General features: G+C 32.2%; 1 protein-coding gene across 1 annotated transcript; it reads right to left on the bottom strand.

Moving 5' to 3' along the window:
- Nucleotides 1-9,401: 9,401 nt before the first annotated feature.
- LOC134722162 (fucolectin-1-like) lies at nt 9,402-11,535 on the bottom strand. Its single transcript, XM_063585728.1, has 2 exons — nt 11,303-11,535; nt 9,402-9,636 (listed from the first exon to the last, which is right to left on the bottom strand). The coding sequence occupies exons 1-2, from the start codon at nt 11,403-11,405 to the stop codon at nt 9,419-9,421; spliced, it is 321 nt and encodes a 106-aa protein (XP_063441798.1). The 5' UTR covers nt 11,406-11,535; the 3' UTR covers nt 9,402-9,418.
- Between the last annotated feature and the right edge of the window lie 11,665 nt (nt 11,536-23,200).

The raw sequence follows: 23,200 nt of genomic DNA, 5'->3' as shown, positions 1-23,200 counted from the left end.
TTTTGGGCATTCCATAAATATTTCTATTTATAATTCATAATGTTTTCTAGAGTTAGTGGTTTTTCTTCTTGTTTAAAGAAATAGCATGTATAAAAGTAAATCTTTGAAGTTGTTTTATTGACAACAATCTATATTATATAAAGACAAATATGCAACATAGAAAAGGGTTTATTTTCGGGACAACGAGAACTTACAACAGCTTGGAGAGGTCATTTTACGATTTCCTACGTATCTTATCAGTCATTATAACTATGAAAATCATGTTTTTAATGTTATCAAGTATTTCTTTTTTTCCAAGATTTTCAACAATTTTTTGAATATCCAACCGACTGCTAGCAGCCGGTTGGATATTGAATATCGAATATCGAATAACGAACCGGCTGCTAACTTCACATACATCACATCGATCAGCTTGATCTGGCTTAAGCATTTACAATAAGCTAAATGTTTATGAAGACTTTACTCAAATTTACAGTAAGCGTTGGTTTGGAGCGTTCAAGGTTGCTTCAGATGGACAGTAGGTTGACTTTTTAAGAGAGATATTGCATCGTAATTTGTCAATATTATCAGGTATATGAAGTTCTGCATACAAAGCTATGATATTCCAGGCTGTTTTTCCTTGGCTTGTCGTGGTCTTTTTGTGTATTGTTGGGGAGTTGACAGTTCAAAATATGAGCAATACATGGTCTACAAATCATGCTTTAAACAAGACTGATGTCAAAATTTACAAGAAATATGTAGAAACTCATTTGGTTTCATCTAAGACCGATCAGTTTGGTAGAGGGTTAACTATAGAATAGAGTATTTTAATATTAAAGTGCAACCTGAATTATAACAAACAATTACATTCATATATACAAGTAATTTTCAGCCAGCCAAATAGGCTTATGATGCACTGTACATTGTGTATCATTATTGAAAGTTAAATAAATAAATATAGTTCAAATTTACACGCAAATTATAGCAAGGCACGTTATCAGTTGATCACAGATTGTCTGATGGTAAAACAGTTCAAAATAATATACAACTATACACATTCTTCATGAGCAATTAGACAAATGTGTTTGTCCAGTGGCTTTTATTGCTTGGCTATTTGCCAGATAGACTTGTACATGTTGTAGTAGGTGGACCGCTATTTTGTCTTTTGATGGTTAGCTAGTTTGACTAAATACCAATTTTCTACAATACTAAAAATATGATCTCTACATGTTTTAGGTATTTAACATTCTCGTTGTTCGTCGAACTCTTCAACATAGGTATGGACCTATAATGATTACTTCTATAAATTGTGACTTGGATGGATATTTGTCTCATTGGCACTCATACCACATCTTCATATATCTATATATGGAGAGAACTTGTGTTGTGATGGATTATCCAATAAAATATTTAGGTCATTTGAAAGCGGGTGCATATTTGCGTTACATATACGAATTCCCAGTTAATTGTGTGTATGTTGCCGATTCTCCTATAAGGGTTTGGATTGTTAGGTGGTCAATTATTAAGAATGTGATTTTGGAAGCAAGACAACGACCGGGAGGAGGTAATTTGGCTTTGAAAAGGTCGGAAGTGAAAATTTTATGGTAGGTTTGTTTTTACCGATGGCTTAACTATCTCTAAGGTGAAGAATATTCTAATGCGAAGATTGGAAGATCCTCACAGCTATATTACAGTGCACATTGGGAAATGATATATTTAAAATATCAAACTAGGTTACTTTCATCATTAGCTAGTCAATTTATATCAAGGTTATATATTGATTTGCCTGTTACAACTTGATTTGGTCTCGAGTTTTATTGCCAAGACTGCAATGACGGTCTTCAAACATTGCATTATATATTTATATAGATTAGACCGTTGGTTTTCCCGTTTGAATGGTTTTGCACTAGTAATTTTGGGGCAATTTATAGCTGGTTGTTCGGTGTGAGCCAAGGCTCCGTGTTGAAGGCCTATATTGACCTATAATGGTTTACGTTTTTTTTAATTGTTATTCGGATGGAGAGTTGTCACATTGGCACTCACACCACATCTTCCTATGTCTATTTGACAGTTTTTAGTTGCCTATATATGTTCTTATTGAACAGTTAAACGAAACATCGACATTATTGGGCTGTTTTATAAATAAGACAAATAGTTGCTTGTTAATTTACAATTTATATCATATAATGGCATATTCAATTATCAGAATATTATTTTAATCAAATTTTGCTTGAAATGGCACAGCTATGCGCAGCTCCCCCCAATTTTATTGGCGGTTGACGGTTCTGTGAAAATTTTAACTATAGGCTAAAATTGTCACAGCACCGCCAATTTGGTAGATTTCGCTGCGCTTAGATAACATATTTGCAGTTTACAGACTTATTGTAATCGTATGATAGCATTAGCCTCTGATTTCCAGGGTTAATAGCTTATCTTGAACTTCCCCTTTTCATATATGGTCTGCCACCTCAAACATATTCGGCGATCATCATATAACATTTTCAAAGACACATATGCATTTTTATCAGTTAATTTTAGTTCATATATCTACATGTATCACAAATTGCATTTCATATAATAGTACATATATCATATCACAAATTGCATTTCATATAACAGTACATATATCATATCTGTTAATAAATGCTGTGGCCATTTCCTGCCAATACCAATCTTGTTATTTTTTATGAGCATCTAAGATAATAGGATTTAAAATCTAAAATTTAAATCAGTTATCGGTAGTGCTCATACCACTGTCCGTCGTTATACTACATCGTCAAGTAATAGTATTTGGTTTCTAGTTGGATTATCGATCTTTGCAAGTGATTGATTTACCCATAATCCTCCTTTTTGACGTCGACATTTAGGAAAAGCAGACGCATTTTTTAGCCATAGATTTATCTTCTAAAACCCGCCCACCCTCCCTTAAATTTATTAGTAGAATGCAATTCCTACGGAAGATACTGCTGTATGGTTTTGTTTGTTTATTTCAGAATTGTATTGTCTAGACTACATCAATTAAATCATCACTCTATGTGGAAAGATGTACAAAAGTTCTAATGACGAGACGGTCATTCAAGATAAAAAAATTAATCCTGGACGAGGAGTGGACGTGCATGCATATAGAAATTGAATGGATAACTTGGAAAGAAATTTATTAGTTTGTTGTTGTTTTTTTCTGATTTTTATTAAACTTTGCGTTGGTAGCGATAACTTCTGGTATCCAGGGTTAGTCGCTTGAATTATGGCAGATTTCGCTGCGCTTAGATAACATATTTGCAGTTTACAGACTTATTGAAATCGTATGATAGCATTAGCCTCTGATTTCCAGGGTTAATAGCTTATCTTGAACTTCCCCTTTTCATATATGGTCTGCCACCTCAAACATATTCGGCGATCATCATATAACATTTTCAAAGACACATATGCATTTTTATCAGTTAATTTTAGTTCATATATCTACATGTATCACAAATTGCATTTCATATAATAGTACATATATCATATCACAAATTGCATTTCATATAACAGTACATATATCATATCTGTTAATAAATGCTGTGGCCATTTCCTGCCAATACCAATCTTGTTATTTTTTATGAGCATCTAAGATAATAGAATTTAAAATCTAAAATTTAAATCAGTTATCGGTAGTGCTCATACCACTGTCCGTCGTTATACTACATCGTCAAGTAATAGTATTTGGTTTCTAGTTGGATTATCGATCTTTGCAAGTGATTGATTTACCCATAATCCTCCTTTTTGACGTCGACATTTAGGAAAAGCAGACGCATTTTTTAGCCATAGATTTATCTTCTAAAACCCGCCCACCCTCCCTTAAATTTATTAGTAGAATGCAATTCCTACGGAAGATACTGCTGTTTGGTTTTGTTTTTTATTTCAGAATTGTATTGTCTAGACTACATCAATTAAATCATCACTCTATGTGGAAAGATGTACAAAAGTTCCACGTGACGGTCATTCAAGATAAAAAAATAATCCTGGACGAGGAGTGGACGTGCAAGCATATAGAAATTGAATGGATAACTTGGAAAGAAATTTATTAGTTTGTTGTTGTTTTTTTCTGATTTTTATTAAACTTTGCGTTGGTAGCGATAACTTCTGATATCCAGGGTTAGTCGCTTGAATTATGGCAGATTTCGCTGCGCTTAGATAACATATTTGCAGTTGACAGACTTATTGTAATCGTATGATAGCATTAGCCTCTGATTTCCAGGGTTAATAGCTTATCTTGAACTTCCCCTTTTCATATATGGTCTGCCACCTCAAACATATTCGGCGATCATCATATAACATTTTCAAAGACACATATGCATTTTTATCAGTTAATTTTAGTTCATATATCTACATGTATCACAAATTGCATTTCATTTAAGAATTGAATGCTTCTTTTTGTAAATTTATTGGGTGGTAAAAGCGTTGACCGAAGTACATTTTGTATGAAGCGCGGAAGCGCTTCATTCTAAAAATGTACGCACGGTCAACGCTTTTACAACCCTATAAAGTTGCAAAAAGAAGTATTCAATACTTATAATTACATTTTTTTAAGCTAAAATCATGAAAACACGATTTTTATCCAGTTTAGAATAATTCACCTGTGCACTTTTTTGTGGGACCTCGTGTCATCATGCATGATAAATGTTATTGTCTGATGCAATTGTTTACGGAATAACATGTTAGCCAATCAGAATAACGTATTATAATGAAACTTACATCTAATGTAATTATATAATAGTACATATATCATATCGCAAATTGCATTTCATATAACAGTTTATATATCATATCTATTAATAAATGCTGTGGTCATTTCCTGCCAATACCAATCTTGTTATTTTTTATGAGCATCTAAGATAATGAAGTATGAGCATTGTGATTATACTTTAAGAATTAGAAGGATAATTTGTACCAATTAAGATATACTAGAACACACCCGTGAAATCGCGGGTCCGTGACTGCATTAAAGTATATAACTATGCGTGAGTCTTATTGTTGTATTGATATTGTCATCAGATAAAGTCATGCCGATTATATGATGCACAGTTTTCTCTGCTTTCAAAATCTTTCTGCTTGGAAAATCTTTCTGTTTGAACCCGTCGACCTGGAACTTATCAATTATTGGTAATATTAATTATTTGGAAATCAAAAAGTCCTTGAATGGATTATTTTAACTATATAAGTTATAAATAAAGTTGAACTCACTGGTTTTACGTCATGTCCGCTAACAAATTGCTAACTACCTAAAACATTGAAGTCTTGAAATAATAAAGACTATGAAAAAGACAATAAGAACAATACACAGATTAAAAGACACAGACACAGAAGAAATATGTACAGTTAGATATTAGAAATCACAATCATGATTAAAATCATATTAAGAGTATATAGCTATCAAAGGTACCAGATATATAATTTAATATTTGAGTGTAAATTCACATTGCGATAAGACGTGTCACGGTACTTGTTTATCCCTTTATGTATTTGGTTTTGATGTTATGTTTGTTATTCTCGTGGGATTTTGTCTGATGCTTTGTCCGTTTCTATATGTGTTACATTTCAGTATTGTGTCGTTGCTTTCCTCTTATATTTAATGCGTTTCCCTCGATTTTAGTTTGTTACCCCGATTTTGTTTTTTGTCCATGGATTTATGAGTTTTGAACAGCGGTATACTACTGTTGCCATTATTAAGTACGCCAGACGTGCGTTTCGTCTACATAAGATTCATCAGTGACGCTCATATCAAAATATTTACAAAGCCAAACAAGTACAAAATTGAAGAGCATTGAGGATCCAAATTTTGGCTATGGTAATCTATGCATTGGATAATAAAATCCGTAGTTTTTCGATAAATTCAAAGTTTTGTAACAGATATTTATAAAAATGACCACATTATTGATATGTTTTCTTGATAGATGACGCCTTGGAAATTCTGAGATTATCAACAGTAATATTTTGGAATGAAAGTAAAATAGTTATGAGTTTTCTTGTCACATTAACGTTGTTTCTTTTTCGTTCAACACCCCGATACCTTATGGCTGTCATCGACTAATAGCCCTTTGGTACCTTCCACTTCTGTTTTAAAGTTTGGTAGGACCCATACAACAAAAACATTAAGAGGCATCAACAATCGGTCATACATGTTGGCAACAGTAGTAAAACGACTTTCCTGCGTCATCAATCGATTAAGTGGATATATAAATAAATGTGAGGGAATATCATTAAATCCAAATTAAAGGACGAGGCCGGTTGTGTCGACGTAGAGGGTAGAATATGTATATCCTGCATTGTATCTATCATCCGTCATGAGGATCCTCATTCAGTCAAAATGAAGCAAACGAGCATGAAAAGATTCAAGACCGCGAAAACATGTCGTTAGTGAGTTAAGCCACACATATTATCAGGCAACCAGTTCGTGATGGTAACGGTTAAAATTATAATGTCTTAACTACTATTCAGACCCCTTTTCCCCAAATATGGCCTACATACAAAATTTGACTTACGTGAGCGATTCGACGGCTGACACATGTGGAGCAGAATCCGCTTCTTAGATATATAAATAAAGTCCTTTGCTTTTACCTCATATGTATACATGATAAAGCCATGAGACTTTTGGGAATATATATCAAACCATTTAACCTTGAAATAAACAACCGGAAGGAGCTATTTTTTGTACTTTATTATTATAAAAGTATGTAGAACCAGATATATTTGGAATCAGTGTCAAATAAATATTCAAATATTATCGGAAGTAACATTTTTCAAACCAGAAGTAACAAATTATCTCCCTTATTTAAAAAATATTGTATAGAAATCATATATTTTTGGAATCAGCGAAAAATAATCTATTATTTGACAATTGAAATGACATTTTAAACTTAATTTTACAACAATATTAAAATACATTGTTTATGGTGGAAAGACCTTCAATTGTTCTCTGAACAATTGGTTTTTAATTATTATTTTTTTCCCCGGCACATTCTGAAAGTTTTGTTTCGCAATATGTCGCTTCGATATTTTGTATATTGTATCGTATAGTTTATACGGTTTTAAATATCATCCTGCTTAGACGAACAATTTTCTTTGTAAAAGAAGAGGGACGAAAGATACCAAAGGGACAGTCAAACTCGTAAATCTAAAACAAACTGACAACGCCATGGCTAAAAATGAAAAAGACAAACAGAAAAACAATAGTACACATGACACAACATAGAAAACTAAAGAATAAACAACACGAACCCCACCAAAAACTAGGGGTGATCTCAGGTGCTCCGGAAGGGTAAGCAGATCCTGCTCCACATGCGGCACCCGTCGTGTTGCTTATGTGATTACAAATCCGGTAAATAGTCTAATTCGGTAGGTCAAATTCATGAAAGGGAAGGGGATTGTAGTTACGACGTAAGGAACATATCCGATATCATTTGTGAAACGGTTATTCCATAACGGTCAACCAACTCGTGATGGCGTCCGTAAAATTTACGAAGGGATGATTTCAACTTAACCATTTGGAACTCTTGGTTTAATAGCTTCCTTGTGAGCAGTAACCCTCTATCAAGAAAATCATGATAGGAAATGATTTTTTGTAAGAGTTATCTCCCTATTCACTGTTTATCATTTGTGTGCATCTTCTTTGTAACAAAAAAAGATATCAACAAAATTCTTTTTCTTAATTGTTCGTTATATCCCTAGGAGTTTTTGGCTAATTTGGATCAAAGCGATTTGATCAAATTTTATAGGAGTTATCTACCTTTAAACAATAAATTTGTCGGAATGTATTTTTAACTTATAAACTATTAACCGTACAACCCTGGAATGTTTTTATATGAGTCCCCTAGGCACTAATTTAGAAAATGAGGTCAAGGTCAAAGGTCAAGGTCAAGTTCTCAATTGTGATTTTTGCTTGTTTTTGCATTTTCTCTGACACTTTGAAAGATAGATATAAAAGAACAAGTGCAAAAAGTCTGCTTTATTGTAATGAAGATATGCTACATTTATACTTATACAATTTAATGGCATCTTATAGGAGTTGATGCCCCTGAAATGTCTTGATATGAGGTTATTTCATTATAACTTCAACATTTGACCTTGTACAAAAGGTAAGGTAACAAACGACCTTGAAAAATGACTACCGGAACTGACCTTGAGAAAACCGGGAGTAGCCTTTTTTTGCATTTTTCTCATATATCAGAATACGCAGAATCCATGTATTTTGTCATATAGATACATAAAGTGATTACTGAAAACTTAAAATGACTCCCAACAAACCGGAAGTGGCCAATTATCTCCCATTCTACATACAAAAGTATATAGAAACTATATATTTTTGGAATCAGTGTGAAAGAAGCTTCATATGAGACCGGAAGTGACATTCATTTCACCAAAAGAAGCATATTACCTCCTTTATATCATTCAAAAATATAATTAAACCATTATTTATCGCATCAGAATGAATCTCTTTATTAAAATTTCTTTGATTTGGAAAGACTTTCAATTGTTCTCTGAACAATTGGTTTTTAATTATTTTTGAAGTTGATACGGAAAATTTATCAACAAAGTACTTCCCGATGAACTTTTTTTAAGGAAAAGGACGAGGCGTTCTTTGACATACGCCTGGTTCAACAACTTTTTCTCAAGTACACAGTATTTACTAAAAGTTAAAACTTAGGCTTCTAACAGTGAACTGTTGCAGCATAAACACTTACAAATCTGAATTTAGGGCAGCTGTTGAATATGTAAAACCAGATCTAATATGTGACACTGAATCATGGTTTAAAAGGCATTAAACCAGGTAGGGACCCAGAGAAAAATTGTATAAAATCTTGTTAAGTTTTCCTAGAGAATTACATTTCACCGTTATGATCGAGACTTCATTGGAAAAGGCGTATTCACAGTATTAAATCAAACTTGGTATCCGATGAAAAAGTCGAACTTGTCACTGAATGTGAAATTATTTGACAAAAGTAAAACTACAGAGTATGAAGGACTTATACTTGGCATCATTTTATATGCCACACCGTAATATCAAAGACATCATCAAACGTATGTCCATGTCCGGTTTATTGTTTATTTTAGACTTTTTATAGTTTGGATACTAATAAATATTTTTCATTGTTGTAAATTTAATTTGAGAATTTGAGTCAAATCGGTGAACACGAATTTGACAGCTATAGTGCCTCTTTAACATTTGCCCAGCCTCTTACGTTAAAGGATAAAGCGACAACCATCGGTGTTTACATATCTGTTTTCTAAAATTACGTCAGAACGGATTAGAACACGCCATACAGTAACACCGATTCCAACAGATTTTGCTAAAGAAGTCCTAAAGCATAGACAAGAACTGTTAAAAAGGCGATATATTCGCGGAGGCTAAACAACGTTTTGGTTAAAAATAGTAATAACATTAATAATATTGATTTTTATTTTAGTTCGAACATGTTTTGACAACAAATACTTTGACTTCAAGAAGATTCATAGCTATTGTCCCTTGCATTTGCAGCTTGACATAGCGACCTCTCATTCTTTTGTTACACCCGAGCACTAGGTGTTCACCTTTCTGACTTGGACCTTTGTAATGTACACATAACTTCATTTCGTTCAAAGTTGGTCCAACAGTAACATCCATGTTTCGAGTTCGTTCACCTGAATATAAAACAGAATTTATTGTAAATAAGAATCGACCTGACATAGAAATTATTTTAGATTTATTGCATTATTTATTTTCATTATTTTGGAGACCTTTTTCTAACATACGTGAATATATGTGTCCCCCCCTAAATTAACACATATATCATCTGTGAGGGATGGTATTCACATTTACTATGATTATCATAAGAGTAAATAACTTATTTTTTATACAATGATATGATTGATAGATTGATTTCATGTGTTTTACACCGCTTTCATCACTATTGACTATTTAGTTGAGACAAGTTTGTATCGGTAGAGAAAGAAGGCGAGAGGCACCAACATTTAGCAGGAAATCAACAGTGACATGGATAATATTAATATTACGAAAAATAACAGCAGAGTCGTAGGTCTGTTTGAAACGTTTGAAAATTTTTATTGAAATTCTATGTGAAATGTTGTAAAGGCACATTCACACAATACTTTTTTTTCATTTGGTTTTGAACTTATTAGAACAGGTGCTTTTGCGAGATAATTGATCAAATATCATGTCGTATACTTGGCAAGTTCCATTTTCAACATATCTTATTGTCTTAGGGAGGGATAAATCCTACTTTGTAAAGAATCACTCTGATTCAAACAAAAAATTCTCTGAAACTGATATTGTCAAGATGCTTGATTTCTTGATTGACAACATATTTGTTACGTTCGGAGGACGTGTTTTTCAACAGACTGTCGGCATTCCAATGGGAACAAACTGGGCCCCTCTACTTGCCGACTTATTTCTTTATTATTTTGAGGCTGACGTCATGCAGGAACTTCTTAGAGAGAAAGATAAGAAGTAAGCAATATCCTTTAACTCTACTTTCCGCTATATAGATGATGTTCTTTCACTAAATAATTAAAAATTTGGTGACTATGTGGAACGCATCTATCCCATCGAACTAGAGATAAAGGATACTACAGATACAGTTCAATCGGCTTAATATCTTGACCTACATCTAGAAATTGACAATGAGGTTCGGTTGAAAACAAAACTTTACGACAAAAGAGATGATTTCAGCTTTCCAAATGTGAACTTTCCATTTCTAAGTAGCAACATTCTAACAGCACCTGCATACAGGGTATATATCTCCCAATTGGTACGATATTCCCGTGCTTGCATTTCCTTTCATGATTTTCTTGATAGAGAGTTGCTGCTCACAAGGAAGCTATTAAACCAGGAGTTCCAAATGGTGAAGTTGAAATCATCCCTTCGTAAATTTTACGGACGCCATCAAGAGTTGGTTGACCGTTATGGAATAACCGTTTCACAAATGATATCGGATATGTTCCTTACGTTGTAACTAAAATCCCCTTCCCTTTCATGAATGTGACCTACCGAATTAGACTATTTACCAGATTTGTTATCACATAAGCAACACGACGGGTGCCACATGTGGAGCAGGATCTGCTTACCCTTCCGGAGCACCTGAGATAACCACTAGTTTTTGGTGGGGTTCGTGTTGTTTATTCTTTAGTTTTCTATGTTGTGTCATGTGTACTATTGTTTGTCTGTTTGTCTTTTTCATTTTTAGCCATGGGATTGTCAGTTTGTTTTAGATTTATGAGTTTGACTGTCCCTTTGGTATCTTTCGTCCCTCTTTTATAACGTTTCAAAATCTTATCAAAATGTACTCACCACAGCAATCTTTACGATTCCATATTTCTACTCTTTCAACCAGATATTCCCTTCCTAAGTTCACCCACCAAAAAGGATTTTTTTCCTCGTTAGTGTGTATCATATACTCGTTTCCACTAGGAAGTAGTCCATCGACACCGTTGCTAGAGCTAAATCTACTGGAGTTACTCAGTGTTGAGCTTTGACCTGTTTGCTTTTTGTATGCAACGTCTTCAACGCATTTGCAGATTCTGGTCCCTGTTTGTTGGAAACATTACAATCATGTAAAATCATAAATATTTCAAACGATTCTAGTTTTGATGACGCAGACCTCATTTTTGTGCAAAATTTTGAATTCTTTAAAAGATTTTGAAAGTATGACAATGTGACTAAATACGTATGTAAATTCTTTTTATGGTTTTCAGTTGTCACTAATCTACTGGATTTTTTATTCAAAAGAAAAATAATTTGTAGTTGTTTTGGTATCTATCAGTTCATTGTATTATTTTGTAATTGCTTGCATGTAATCTCACACAACAAGATATACGATTGCTTCATTTCATAACGTCTTCGAATTGAATGTCTATCTTAAAAATATAACTTGAATTAATCATTTTGAAGATACGAAATCAGCATGTTTACCTGAAGTTACGTACCTTGGCTGTTTTTAATGAGTAGATCTTGTAGTATTTGTGTTTGTTTTGTAATTGTCGAGTTAACGAAGTCCATCATTTTTTGTAGATTTGAATCATCACACTTCATAACACCTTCACCATTTCTGCCTGAAATTGTTATATGACACCCAGAAGACAGAGTATACAAAGATAACAAAGAAACCACAAATATTAATGTTCCCATTACAGAATCTTGTAGCATTGTAGAGGATGCTCATCATGTAGACATTTGTTGACACATATAAAAGTTTAAACAACAAAATGTCACGCAAAATAATCATTTGTTATTTGATAGCATCATCTGTGTTAACTTGATCCTTTGAAATATACATTCTTTCAGCGTTATACCTACAATAAACAGTATAAATGAACGACGATGCTATAACATTTTCCTACCTCTTTCAGTTTCTGGTTTCGTCTGACTGTTTTATTCGTTTGTACTTACCTTGCCAAAAGAGCAAGATTGCATTTTCTTTTCGTATGTCATCGGTTTATCAAAAAGACTAAAATATTGAGTCTACTGGAACCAAAAATTGCCCTAAAGATCCAAACAGTTTAAAAACTGTCCCAGAAGGAGTTGCTCATGAACCAGCATGGGTGTTGACACCAAATTTGAAAGTTGTATTTTTTGTTCCGTTTTTGTCTTTACTTATTAGATAATCTTTTTTAACAATAAAAATGCAACATAACATGAAAGAATAGAGAGATTTATATTCATCCGTTTCTTCGGTTATTTTAGTAGCATTGATGTCGTCAAATTCAGCACCTTTTCCATGTGAAATGTACTTTTTTTCATTCTGTTCGACACTCTTTTGATCGATTATATAAACGTAACTATATTTTCTATTTTGTTTATGAAGACAACACAAGAAACTCTCAGTTAGACAACACATAACGTATATTCGACTTACTATACTTGACCAAGAAACCAACTAATTGGCCAACCAACCTGTGATGAATATTTTACACATTTAATCATTTATTAACAGCATGTTAGCAGTAGTTTAAGACATTTCAGGGAAATAGACCGCAAACTGTAGAATGTGATGATTAAACAAATTCCATACCGACCTGCGCGCCAAACCTTAACTAACCAAAGAATTTTTAGATAACATCATGTAGTCTTCAACTTTTGGTAGGTCTATACAATGGCAAGTTGTTAATCGCCGATGGTCCACTTCAGTATCTCATTGATAAAACAGAGACAATTAAAGGTTTTTAATATTCATCAAATTCTCCAATAAAAAAGAACACGTTAATAAATCAACCATTAGCCAGGTTCCTTATTTGCAAGGTTACTTGGATAATAGTTTTGGAGATCTCAATACTCCTTTTTTTATTCAACCAGTTTTGTCACAAAACATTCACAAAGACCTTATGTCCGTATACTCCAGTTGACCCGAATATACAATGGTTGCCTTATTATTGCCAAGAGTTTTTTTGCATATTCAAAATACTTTATAAGTAATTCCATTTCGTAAACATTTTATGATATTGAATTCGTCCTCAAGGGTCTTCAACTTCGTACATTTAACATTAAAACTTTTATTATTTTGTCAATATAATGGATCTATAAACAGGAGATTTGGCTAGCTTTACAAACATGCTTTACCCAGTCAAAAACTCTTTTTCACTTGTTCTGTTGAATTTTTGAAATACCAATTAAGGATTTTTTTACCTCAGGAATATATTACCTTTGCTGCAAAACTTGTAGGAATTGATTGGTCCTTAATGCTCTTCAACTTCTTTTTTATTCGAGCGTCACTGAATAGTCTTTTGTAGACGAAACGCGCGTCTAGCGCAAATACAACATTTCAATTCTGATATCTGTGATGAGTTTATTTACAACCACTGGGTCGATGCCAATGCTGGTGGAGTTATTATTTTCTGAAGGTATCACAAGTCAAGTAGTCAGCACTTCTGTGTTGACATGAATTATCAATGATATGGTCATAATTATAAATTATTTGTTTACAAAATGCGTCTTGCGCGAATACGAAATTTTAATCCTGGTATCTATGATTATTTGATTGATAGCGTTCGATTTAGCCATTTAATATGGACATCCCTTTTTTAATTTACTTTTTTGTTGTTGCATTTTTTACTGGAGCGTCAATGATCAATGATTCGGAAGACTGACCCCGCTTCTTGTCAACAAACCTATACTTCTGGTATCTTTGTTGATTTTTTTTACTATTTCAAATCAATAAAAATGTTCTCCCCTATGATAATTAGGTTATATAAACAAGGTCCACCTGTTTTTTTTAATAAATGTGTTTAGTTCCGATGCAAAGACCCTATAAGTGAATCAATATTAACGCCAAAAATGCGATCTTTAATGACCTGACAAAGTATCGTAACTATATCCCTTCTTAATAAGTCTACTTTTAAAGGTTTTGTTAGTTTCTGCGGTGAATACTGACATTTTTGTGCTTTAAAAAGAATATTTCCATAAAAAAAATGGATGTGAAATATCTAAACGTATAAGAAGTCTGCATGTTGAGCTATATTTACGAATGATGTCCTTATACAAGGGAACGTCACCATCTAAAAATGGATAATTGACGATAGGAAATGAACAATCATCTCTTTTATCATAAATTTTAGTAATTCAGTTAGTGATATAGATATCAAGATCCAGGAAAGGGCAGTGTTCATTGTTAATATTAGCTTTACTAAAAGTAAGTTCAACAGGATAAATTTCTTTAGTATACACACTGAAGTCGTCATTATTGAGAGCCAAAATGTCATCCAAATAGCTAAAAGTATTATGAAATTTGTTTATCAGATGTTGTTTCGATGGGTCTTTGCTGATTTTTGTCATAAATTGTAACTCATAGCATACAAAAACAGGTCCGCAATAAGTGGTGCACAGTTAGTCCCTATCCCTAAACTGTTTCAGAAGACAAAACATCAAAACGATCTGCATCTAATTTTGCATTCGATCGATATTCATATTTGTCGAAAATTGTTAAGCCACATGTACATTAAATTGAGAATGGAAATAGGGAATGTGTCAAAGAGACAACAACCCGACCATATAAAAAACAACAGCAGAAGGTCACCAACAGGTCTTCAATGTAGCGAGAAATTCCCGCACCCGGAGGCGTCATTCAGCTGTTCGCTAAACTAATTGTATACTAGTTCAGTGATAATGAACGCCATACTTAACTCCAAATTATACACAAGAAACTAAAATTAAAAATAATACAAGACTAACAAAGGCCAGAGGCTCCCGACTTGGTACAGGCGCAAAAATGCGACGGGTTTAAACCTGTTTATGAGATCTCAACTCTCCCCCTATACCTCTAGCAAGTGTACAGATAAAACAAAGCATCATAATTTATTTCTTGTTGTTTGCATTCGTTTGATGTGCTTTAGCGTTTTATTTTGTCGTTGGATTCGGGACTTTTTATTTAGAATTTTCCTCGGAGTTCAGTATTTTGTGATTTTTCCTTTTTGTTTGCATTGATTGTAAAGGTTCTTCATCGACCCCTTATCATATAAGCCAGGGAAACAAATAATAAAAAAATTTTTTTTTTACCAAGCTTACCCGTTATGAATCCCCGGATTGTTTTTTTTAAATCAGTTAAGAAATTGGCAGATGATACTCTCTGGAATGAAACGTCTCCAGTAGGGACATCAAATCATGGGCTGATTATACGCTTTGGGACGAAACGTCTATATCTCTCATCGACCCATGTGCTTGTTAAAATATTATTACATAAATATAAAAGCATATAAATAACGATTTTCTTTCTGCAAGTAATGATAAAGTATCATCACGGTTCAAATGATCTTCATGTTGATAGATATCAATTACCTGATTACTTTCAAACTGTTTGAACCGGCCTGCACCTACCAATATTTAATGCAAATAGAGTTATCCCGCTTATTATCACGTATTTGACGATGCTATCATATAACAGTTGAGCTGCGTCGGATAGAAATTGATTTTTTCTTTCAAACTGGTGACGAAGGAATTTATAGCAATCTTTCATTAATTTATTAACATAAATGGGAAAACAGAGTGGATTGTGTCGGATAAAAAAAGGTTTTCATACTACATAATTCAAAATACTGAAGCTTTTCATAAGACCGACTGGTATTTTATGCAGGGTTCGCTTTGTTAAGGTTTTACTGTATACAGGTGTAATACATCCATTGATTTTCCCCTAGTAGTCTTTGCTAAATTTGTACCTTTCAAAAAATAGGGCAGAATTTATCTTTATTCAATATTTGGTATAAGTACAGTTGTATCCTGTCCAGTAGTATAGAAAAAAAAATGCACATTCAATTTAATTGCATTGATTTTTATAACCATCACTAGAAAGTTTAAAACCTGTGTGAAAGCTATAGTAACCATGTAACCTCAAGTTTCCAAAATATTCTATAGAAACTCCAAATAAAAAAAAAAATGGTGTTTTGAAAAAACGAAGACATATGTTCATGACCCAGATATTTTTTGCTGCAATAAAATGTAGGATTAAATCCTACAGCTGTCAAATTCAAGCGAATATTTTTTTCGACCTATTTTCGTATGCAACTGGATGTGACGTTCCATGATTTGTTAGTATTACACCTAAAGCTATTTTGATCATTCTATTAGGAATATTATTCTTGGACAGAAGTTCAAAGGATACAATCAACAACTAATATCCTTAAATGACTTTAAAGTGTAACCGATTCACTGCATTTTCTATAATTCACATCCTGCATAGTACCACAACCGAATAATTCTTCTGATTATGTTTGAAAATAAAGTTAAGTCTATTTGTGTATATATGAATTATGTATTGCATCTTTTCTTTTATTTCTAACTTTTCTCCAGCATATGTTATGAAAAAATGTCGGGGTATGAAACTTTGTATTGAAAAAGCAAAATTCATAGTTTCTTTGATTTGTATGCCCCATTTATGGGCATTATGTTTTCTTTTCTGTACGTTCGTTCGTTCGTTCGTCCATCTGTCCTGCTTCAGGTTAAAAATTTTGGTGGAGGTTGTTTTTTTATGAAGTTGAAGTCTAATCAACTTGAAACTTAGTACACATGTTCCTTATGATATTCTCTTTGTAATTTTAATGCCAAATTAGAGATTTTACCCTATTTTCAGGGTTCACTGAACATAGAAAATGATAGCGCGGATGGGGCATCCGTGTACTTAGGACACATATTTGTTCTTTATAATTTAGCTGATATTAATTGTTTAGCTTGTATGGTGATAACTGTTGTATTTTGAAACAGATTTAAGTTCCTTAATCTTGTTCTTCCACATTGCCTGATATAAAGACATAAAAAAATCGGTTTCTAAGTAGGAAAAGTTTCTATTACTGCCATGAAAAACAACATTTTAAAAGAAATTATTCCTTTTTTGCCACAATCCAGGAGTTGATTTCATAAAAAAACTTAAGACTAATATTGACCGTAAGTCGTGAACAATTTAGTATACTTATGACAATTCTTAGTCGTAAGTCTTTTTGTGAAATCGACTCCAGAAATACAGATATAGATTTTAATCAAATTTCTACAGTGTCAGAACTCGGCAATTCGGATACAAAAAAAAAACTTCACAAAGATAGTAGGATCAGAATAGTTTGCAGCGGAAAATTTCTGTTGCCTTTTTTTTTTACACCAAACTCGCGTTGTGTCTACAAAAAAACGCACAAGAGGCGCTCGCTCGGTCCAACGTAGTCGTGAAACAAAATAAATCAAGAAAGAAGTTGACGAAGATGAAAAAAAATAAAAAAATAATAATGAACCGCATCTGATAAAAGCCATTTATTTCCGACAATGAATAAATTAATAAAATGAAATTTTATTTACAAAAAGTTGACACCAAAAAAATAACACAACATTGGCATTCCATGTCACTGCAGTGTTGAGGTAAATTTATGATACAGGAATATCACCTGTCTAATCTATAAAAAACGAGAACCACTTGTGAACCACACAAACAGACGACAACCACTGAACAACAAGTTCCTGACTTGGGACAGGTGCAACCAAATGCAGTGGGTTTAAATGTTTTGATATGTTCCAAGCTTAATGCATATTATTAGATTTTCGACTCAGTATTGTATGTTTTATAATATAATGCTTGGCTAATTGCAACAAATATAACACATAAGAGAAACAATACAATACAATACAAAGTTTTTTTATTGTCAATTATGACGCCAAATAATTTGAGCAGTACAATTAAGTTCAATTTCATACAAGTGATTACATATTGATTACATTGATTATTTAACAATTAAACAAAGTCAAGTCTTTTTCACCCAAATAATATCTGCAAAAAAGATGAATATATATATATATATATATATATAAAAGTCTATAAAAAGGACCAACCAGCAAATTTACTATGTACCGGATCGTCTAGAATAGGCGATACTATGCAGATAAGGAAAAAATTATATCAGTCTAAAGATTTGCACGACGGTACTGATATAAGGTGTTATTAAACGAAAATGTTGTTATAAAATTGTGTTGACAAATATTTCGGCTCAACAAATGGCCTTCTTCTTGTGTCACAAGTTTTAACAATACTGATACATAATGTATAAGGTGTGAAAATAGATCAGTGATAATACAGGTAAGTTTTGGTCGATTGATTTTAATCCTGAATATCATAATTTAAACAAAACACTATAAATCAATATACGTGTATGTGTATATTAACAATAAAAATAAGTGAAAAACAAAACTGCTAGTATTTCTTATTGATGCCGTTTGGGTGATGTACATTAAGTTCCTTTATCCAAAAGCTTTCTCGAACCTGTCGCTGTGCATCACTCCAGTGAATGTTCTGTTCAATCACTAGAATTTTCATGCGGTTAAAGTCATCAAGTTTGTGATCCGACTGTCTGAAGTGCTGAGAGACTGGAAGAAGTGGCTTCTTAGAGATATCACTCCTATGGCCATTGAGGCGTTTGTGGAAAGGCTGCTTTGACTCACCAACATATTGGAGGCCACAAACCGAACATTCTAGTATGTAAATAACATTCATACTTTTGCAGGTAACATTGCAAAATATCTTATAGTTATTTTCGGTTGCCTTACTGTGAAATGTTGACGAATGCTGCATCTGTAAACAGCATTTGCAGCGTTTTTCTCCACACGAACGACATTCTCCAGGAGTACTTCTATTATCAGACACTTCAGCCCGCACTAGTAGGTTCCGCAGACTACTAGGTTGCCTAAAAGCTATCATTGGAGGCTCAGGGAAAATTTTGGACAGTATGGAATTCTTTTCAACTGATTTCCAATGCTCACGAATGACACCAAAGCTGTTTTTGAGAGATGGGTGATAAGTAAGAACACATGGAGTCCTTTTATTTTTCTTTTTAACTTTGTATTCCAATAGTTCACTCCTCGGAATTGACTCCGCTTTCTGAAAGCTTTTTTTGATATTTCTGTGTTTGTAGCCCCTTTTCTTCAAGCGAGTTTCAAGTTTACGCAGTTGTCTTTCAGTTGTTTCTGTGTTGGAGCATATTCGCTTGACTCTAAGTGCCTGACTGTATGGAATGCTCTTGGTAAGATGAGCAGGATGGCAACTTTTAGGGGACAAATATTGATGAGTGTCAGTAGGCTTAGAATATAAATCTGTAGATATGATGCCCTCTGTGAGCGAACTTGAAGTATCGAGGAAGGCGATTTAGGATTTAGACTTTAATGAGTAAATTTGATACTTGGATGTATGTTGTTGGCATGAGTATATATATATATATATATATATAGTTTTACAATATAATATAGATGGACAAACTACCGGTGACTAAACTGTTTCTAGAATTGATTTTCTCTCTTTGAATAAAGTACACAATAATAAACTTACTTTTTTAATTATAACATTATCCTCAGATGACATTAACCATATTAATTTTGATTTATTTGGGAGGCTTTTAAAGTTTTTGTTAACTTTATTTAAGTAATCTATATATTCAGATCTTTTATTTTCTAAAACAGGACACTGAAGAAGAAAATGAATTTCATCTTCAACTTCAGTGTTACATAATTTACATATTCTATCCTCCACTCGAAGCCCCACATATCTGCCTCTTTCAATTTCGAATTTATGTGCACTGACTCTAAACTTAGTGAGCAGTCGCCTTTCATCCTCATTTAAAATTAATAAGTATTTTTCCATATACATATTTTCTTTAAATAATCTGTAAGTTCTTAGTTTATTTCCATGCTGTTTATTTTGTCTATCATTGTAAAGTTCAGATTTCCAAATACAAGAATATTTCGGTTTTAATTTCCGGTAAATTAGTGATTTTAAATCCATCTTTGAATTTTTAATAAGTTTAAGATCTATATCAAGATATTTCATAAGAATAGCAATACAACTATACCAACTATTTTTGTTTAAACTATTTAGTGATCTAGAGACATTCAAGGCTTCTGAGAGAAGGATATCATCAGACTTTAATATATATTTATAATATCTAAACATTTAAAATTACTTCAAGAAATAAGGGAAATCTTCCCATTTCACCCAATACAGCTATATTTGTAGATTTTTTTTACCTAAAACCAAAGATTTTTTTTTTACAGAATTGACATGAATACTTTCTTGTTTCATGTCCTTGCATAGTTTAAAAAGATTATGTTCATATTTATTTAGTTTATTTATTACTGAAGATCCCCATATTTCACTCCCATATAACAACACAGGTTTCACAGTATGATCAAATATATGTAAAGTGTGTTAATTTTAGGTTTATATAAGTTAAAACTTTTTTTTATATTTAAATAAAGCTTTCAGTCCCCTTTTATATAAATCATCTTTAGCCTCTGTAAAGCTTCCACTTGCGCTTACATAAATTCCTAAATATTTATAGCCCCTAGCCTTTTCAATAGGTATATTATTAATATTAAATATTTTTTCATCTAGTTTTCCTGTTTTATTAAAAAATACTGATTTAGTTTTCTTTATATTTATTTGGAGCCCCCATTTATCACAGTAATTATATATTTTATCAATACACCTCTGTAGGCCATCAGATTAAGGTGTAAGGAATTTAAAATAGCAGGTTTATATGTCTCATCAAAAGAGTCAAGAATATGATCATTTATAAAAAATTTAAATAAAGTGGGGCTTAAATTACCCCCTTGTTTGATTCCTATGTTAGATGTTAAGTTTTCAGTCATAGAATATTTGTTTACCTTTACACAAAGTTCAGTATCATTATACATATCTTTTAGAGTGTTATAAAATAAATCACTGACTCCAATATTACTCAGTTTATAAAAAAGTCAATCATGATTAACAGTATCAAAGGCTCTTCGTAGGTCAACAAAGCACGTAAAGAATTTTTTATTGCCTTGTTGAGTATACTTTTCTATAAGAGTTCTCAAAACTAAATGATGATCACTGGTGCGCTTGCCTTTACAGAAACCAATTTGTTCCGGTTTAATAATATTTCTACTTGCCAAAAATTTCTCTAAACGAATGTTTAAAATTTTCACAAATAACTTGCCTAAACAACTTTCAATGGTAATTCCTCTATAATTTGAAGGATCATCTTTTGAACCACTTTCAAATAAAGGAACTATATATCCTTTTGCCCAAATTTCTGGAAAATTTCCTGAGTTTAAGATACTATTAAACATTTTTTGAAAACAAGAAACTAAATATATTTGACTGGACTTTAACATTTCATTTAAAATTGAGTCAAAACCACTGGCTTTTTTATTTTTTAGTGTACTAATCGCCTTTTCTATTTCTGCTTTTGAAATCAAATTATCAAGTTCAGTAAATATTTTTTCTCTTTCCATATCTTTTAGCTTATCTTTAAAATAATCACAGGATGCATTAGTGTCTTTTTCATTTAAATTTTTAAAATAAGAAAACAAAGCATCTGTTGATACATCAGATGTGGTATTTTACCTATTATTATATGATAACTCATGAAGCAGTGCCCAATATTGACTTGGATTATTGTCTTTTAAATTATCTAATTTATCTATTAAATCTTGTCGAAAATCCCTTATTTTTTTCTTCCTTGTTTTTCTGAAATGTTTAAATAGACTGAAAAAAGATGACCGTATTACTGGATCAAAAGGATATTTTTGTAATAATTTTTCTTTATCATTTAAGTTATTTTTTAATTTAGATAATGAAGTATCTAACCAATTGGGTTTTTTCTTTACATTTTGTTTTAACTTGCTTGTTGATTTTTTTAGTAGGCTTTTGATGATATGATATATCCTGCAGATTAATTAAAATTAGAAAAAAAAAAAAGAAGATGTAAAAGGAAATGACCTTCTTTGTAGTTTTACTGGTCTCGAAATTGAAGACGACATGTATTTTATGCGTCTTTATATTGTGTATTACTATACATGTTCCGATGTTTTATATTGTAATTGTAAATTTAAATCTGATTTTCAGCACTGATTGCTCGACTAAAAGTAGTAATGTTAGATGTTTTTAAAACTGAAACACAATTAGATTACGTTGACATTCAGTAAAAGTAAGAAAACAATTGCACACGCAAAAACATCATTTTAAGTTCAGTTCAATTATGTAACTTCTAATAAGACTGTATACATTAAAAGTGCAGTAGTAAAGTACATGCTATGCAGGGATGGACCCAGGCGTCTTCTTATGGTAGAAAATTTGCGTCTTTCAATATGTTTCTTTTTCTATATTTGACTACCGCCTTCATTTATTTTGGTAGGTTTCTCCGTGTTTTTCCTTTTGGAATGTTCTGGATTAGTGACAGATATGCTATGCAATAGTATAGAAATACCCAGAATCATTAAGATGTTTACACAATTAACCAACATATAACGTGCCCCCAATACAATAAATCATGATACTCTAATAGCTATTTATACATATTTGATGATCATTAGAAACATTAAGTAATACATTTCTGAAAACAAACAATTGTAGAAAGTGATAAATTATTTTTACATTCAATTAATTCAATAGCAATATTCATAGTTGTATTGACCAACTTCAAGCACATTTGAAATTTAGTGTAATTGATATTTCATTGTAATTTTTCTGACGATTTTTTTGTCATCTTTTCCCCACGTTTTTTATGCATTATTTATTTATTTTCCTTCTATCAGAAAATGACGTTTTGTGCTGTAATATGACTCACACGTAACAACATTGTTGTTTTGAAGCGTCACATCATATCATGTTTCGTCCTTTATACTCTACAGCATGTTAACTAGAATTATTACATCACATGTATGTTTCATAAGAACTCCTACTTTTGATTGGTTGAC

This window comes from Mytilus trossulus, chromosome 6, assembly GCF_036588685.1.
Source record: "Mytilus trossulus isolate FHL-02 chromosome 6, PNRI_Mtr1.1.1.hap1, whole genome shotgun sequence".
In the NCBI taxonomy this organism is placed as follows: Eukaryota; Metazoa; Mollusca; class Bivalvia; order Mytilida; family Mytilidae; genus Mytilus; species Mytilus trossulus.
This window is presented reverse-complemented; position numbering and strand designations above follow the sequence as displayed.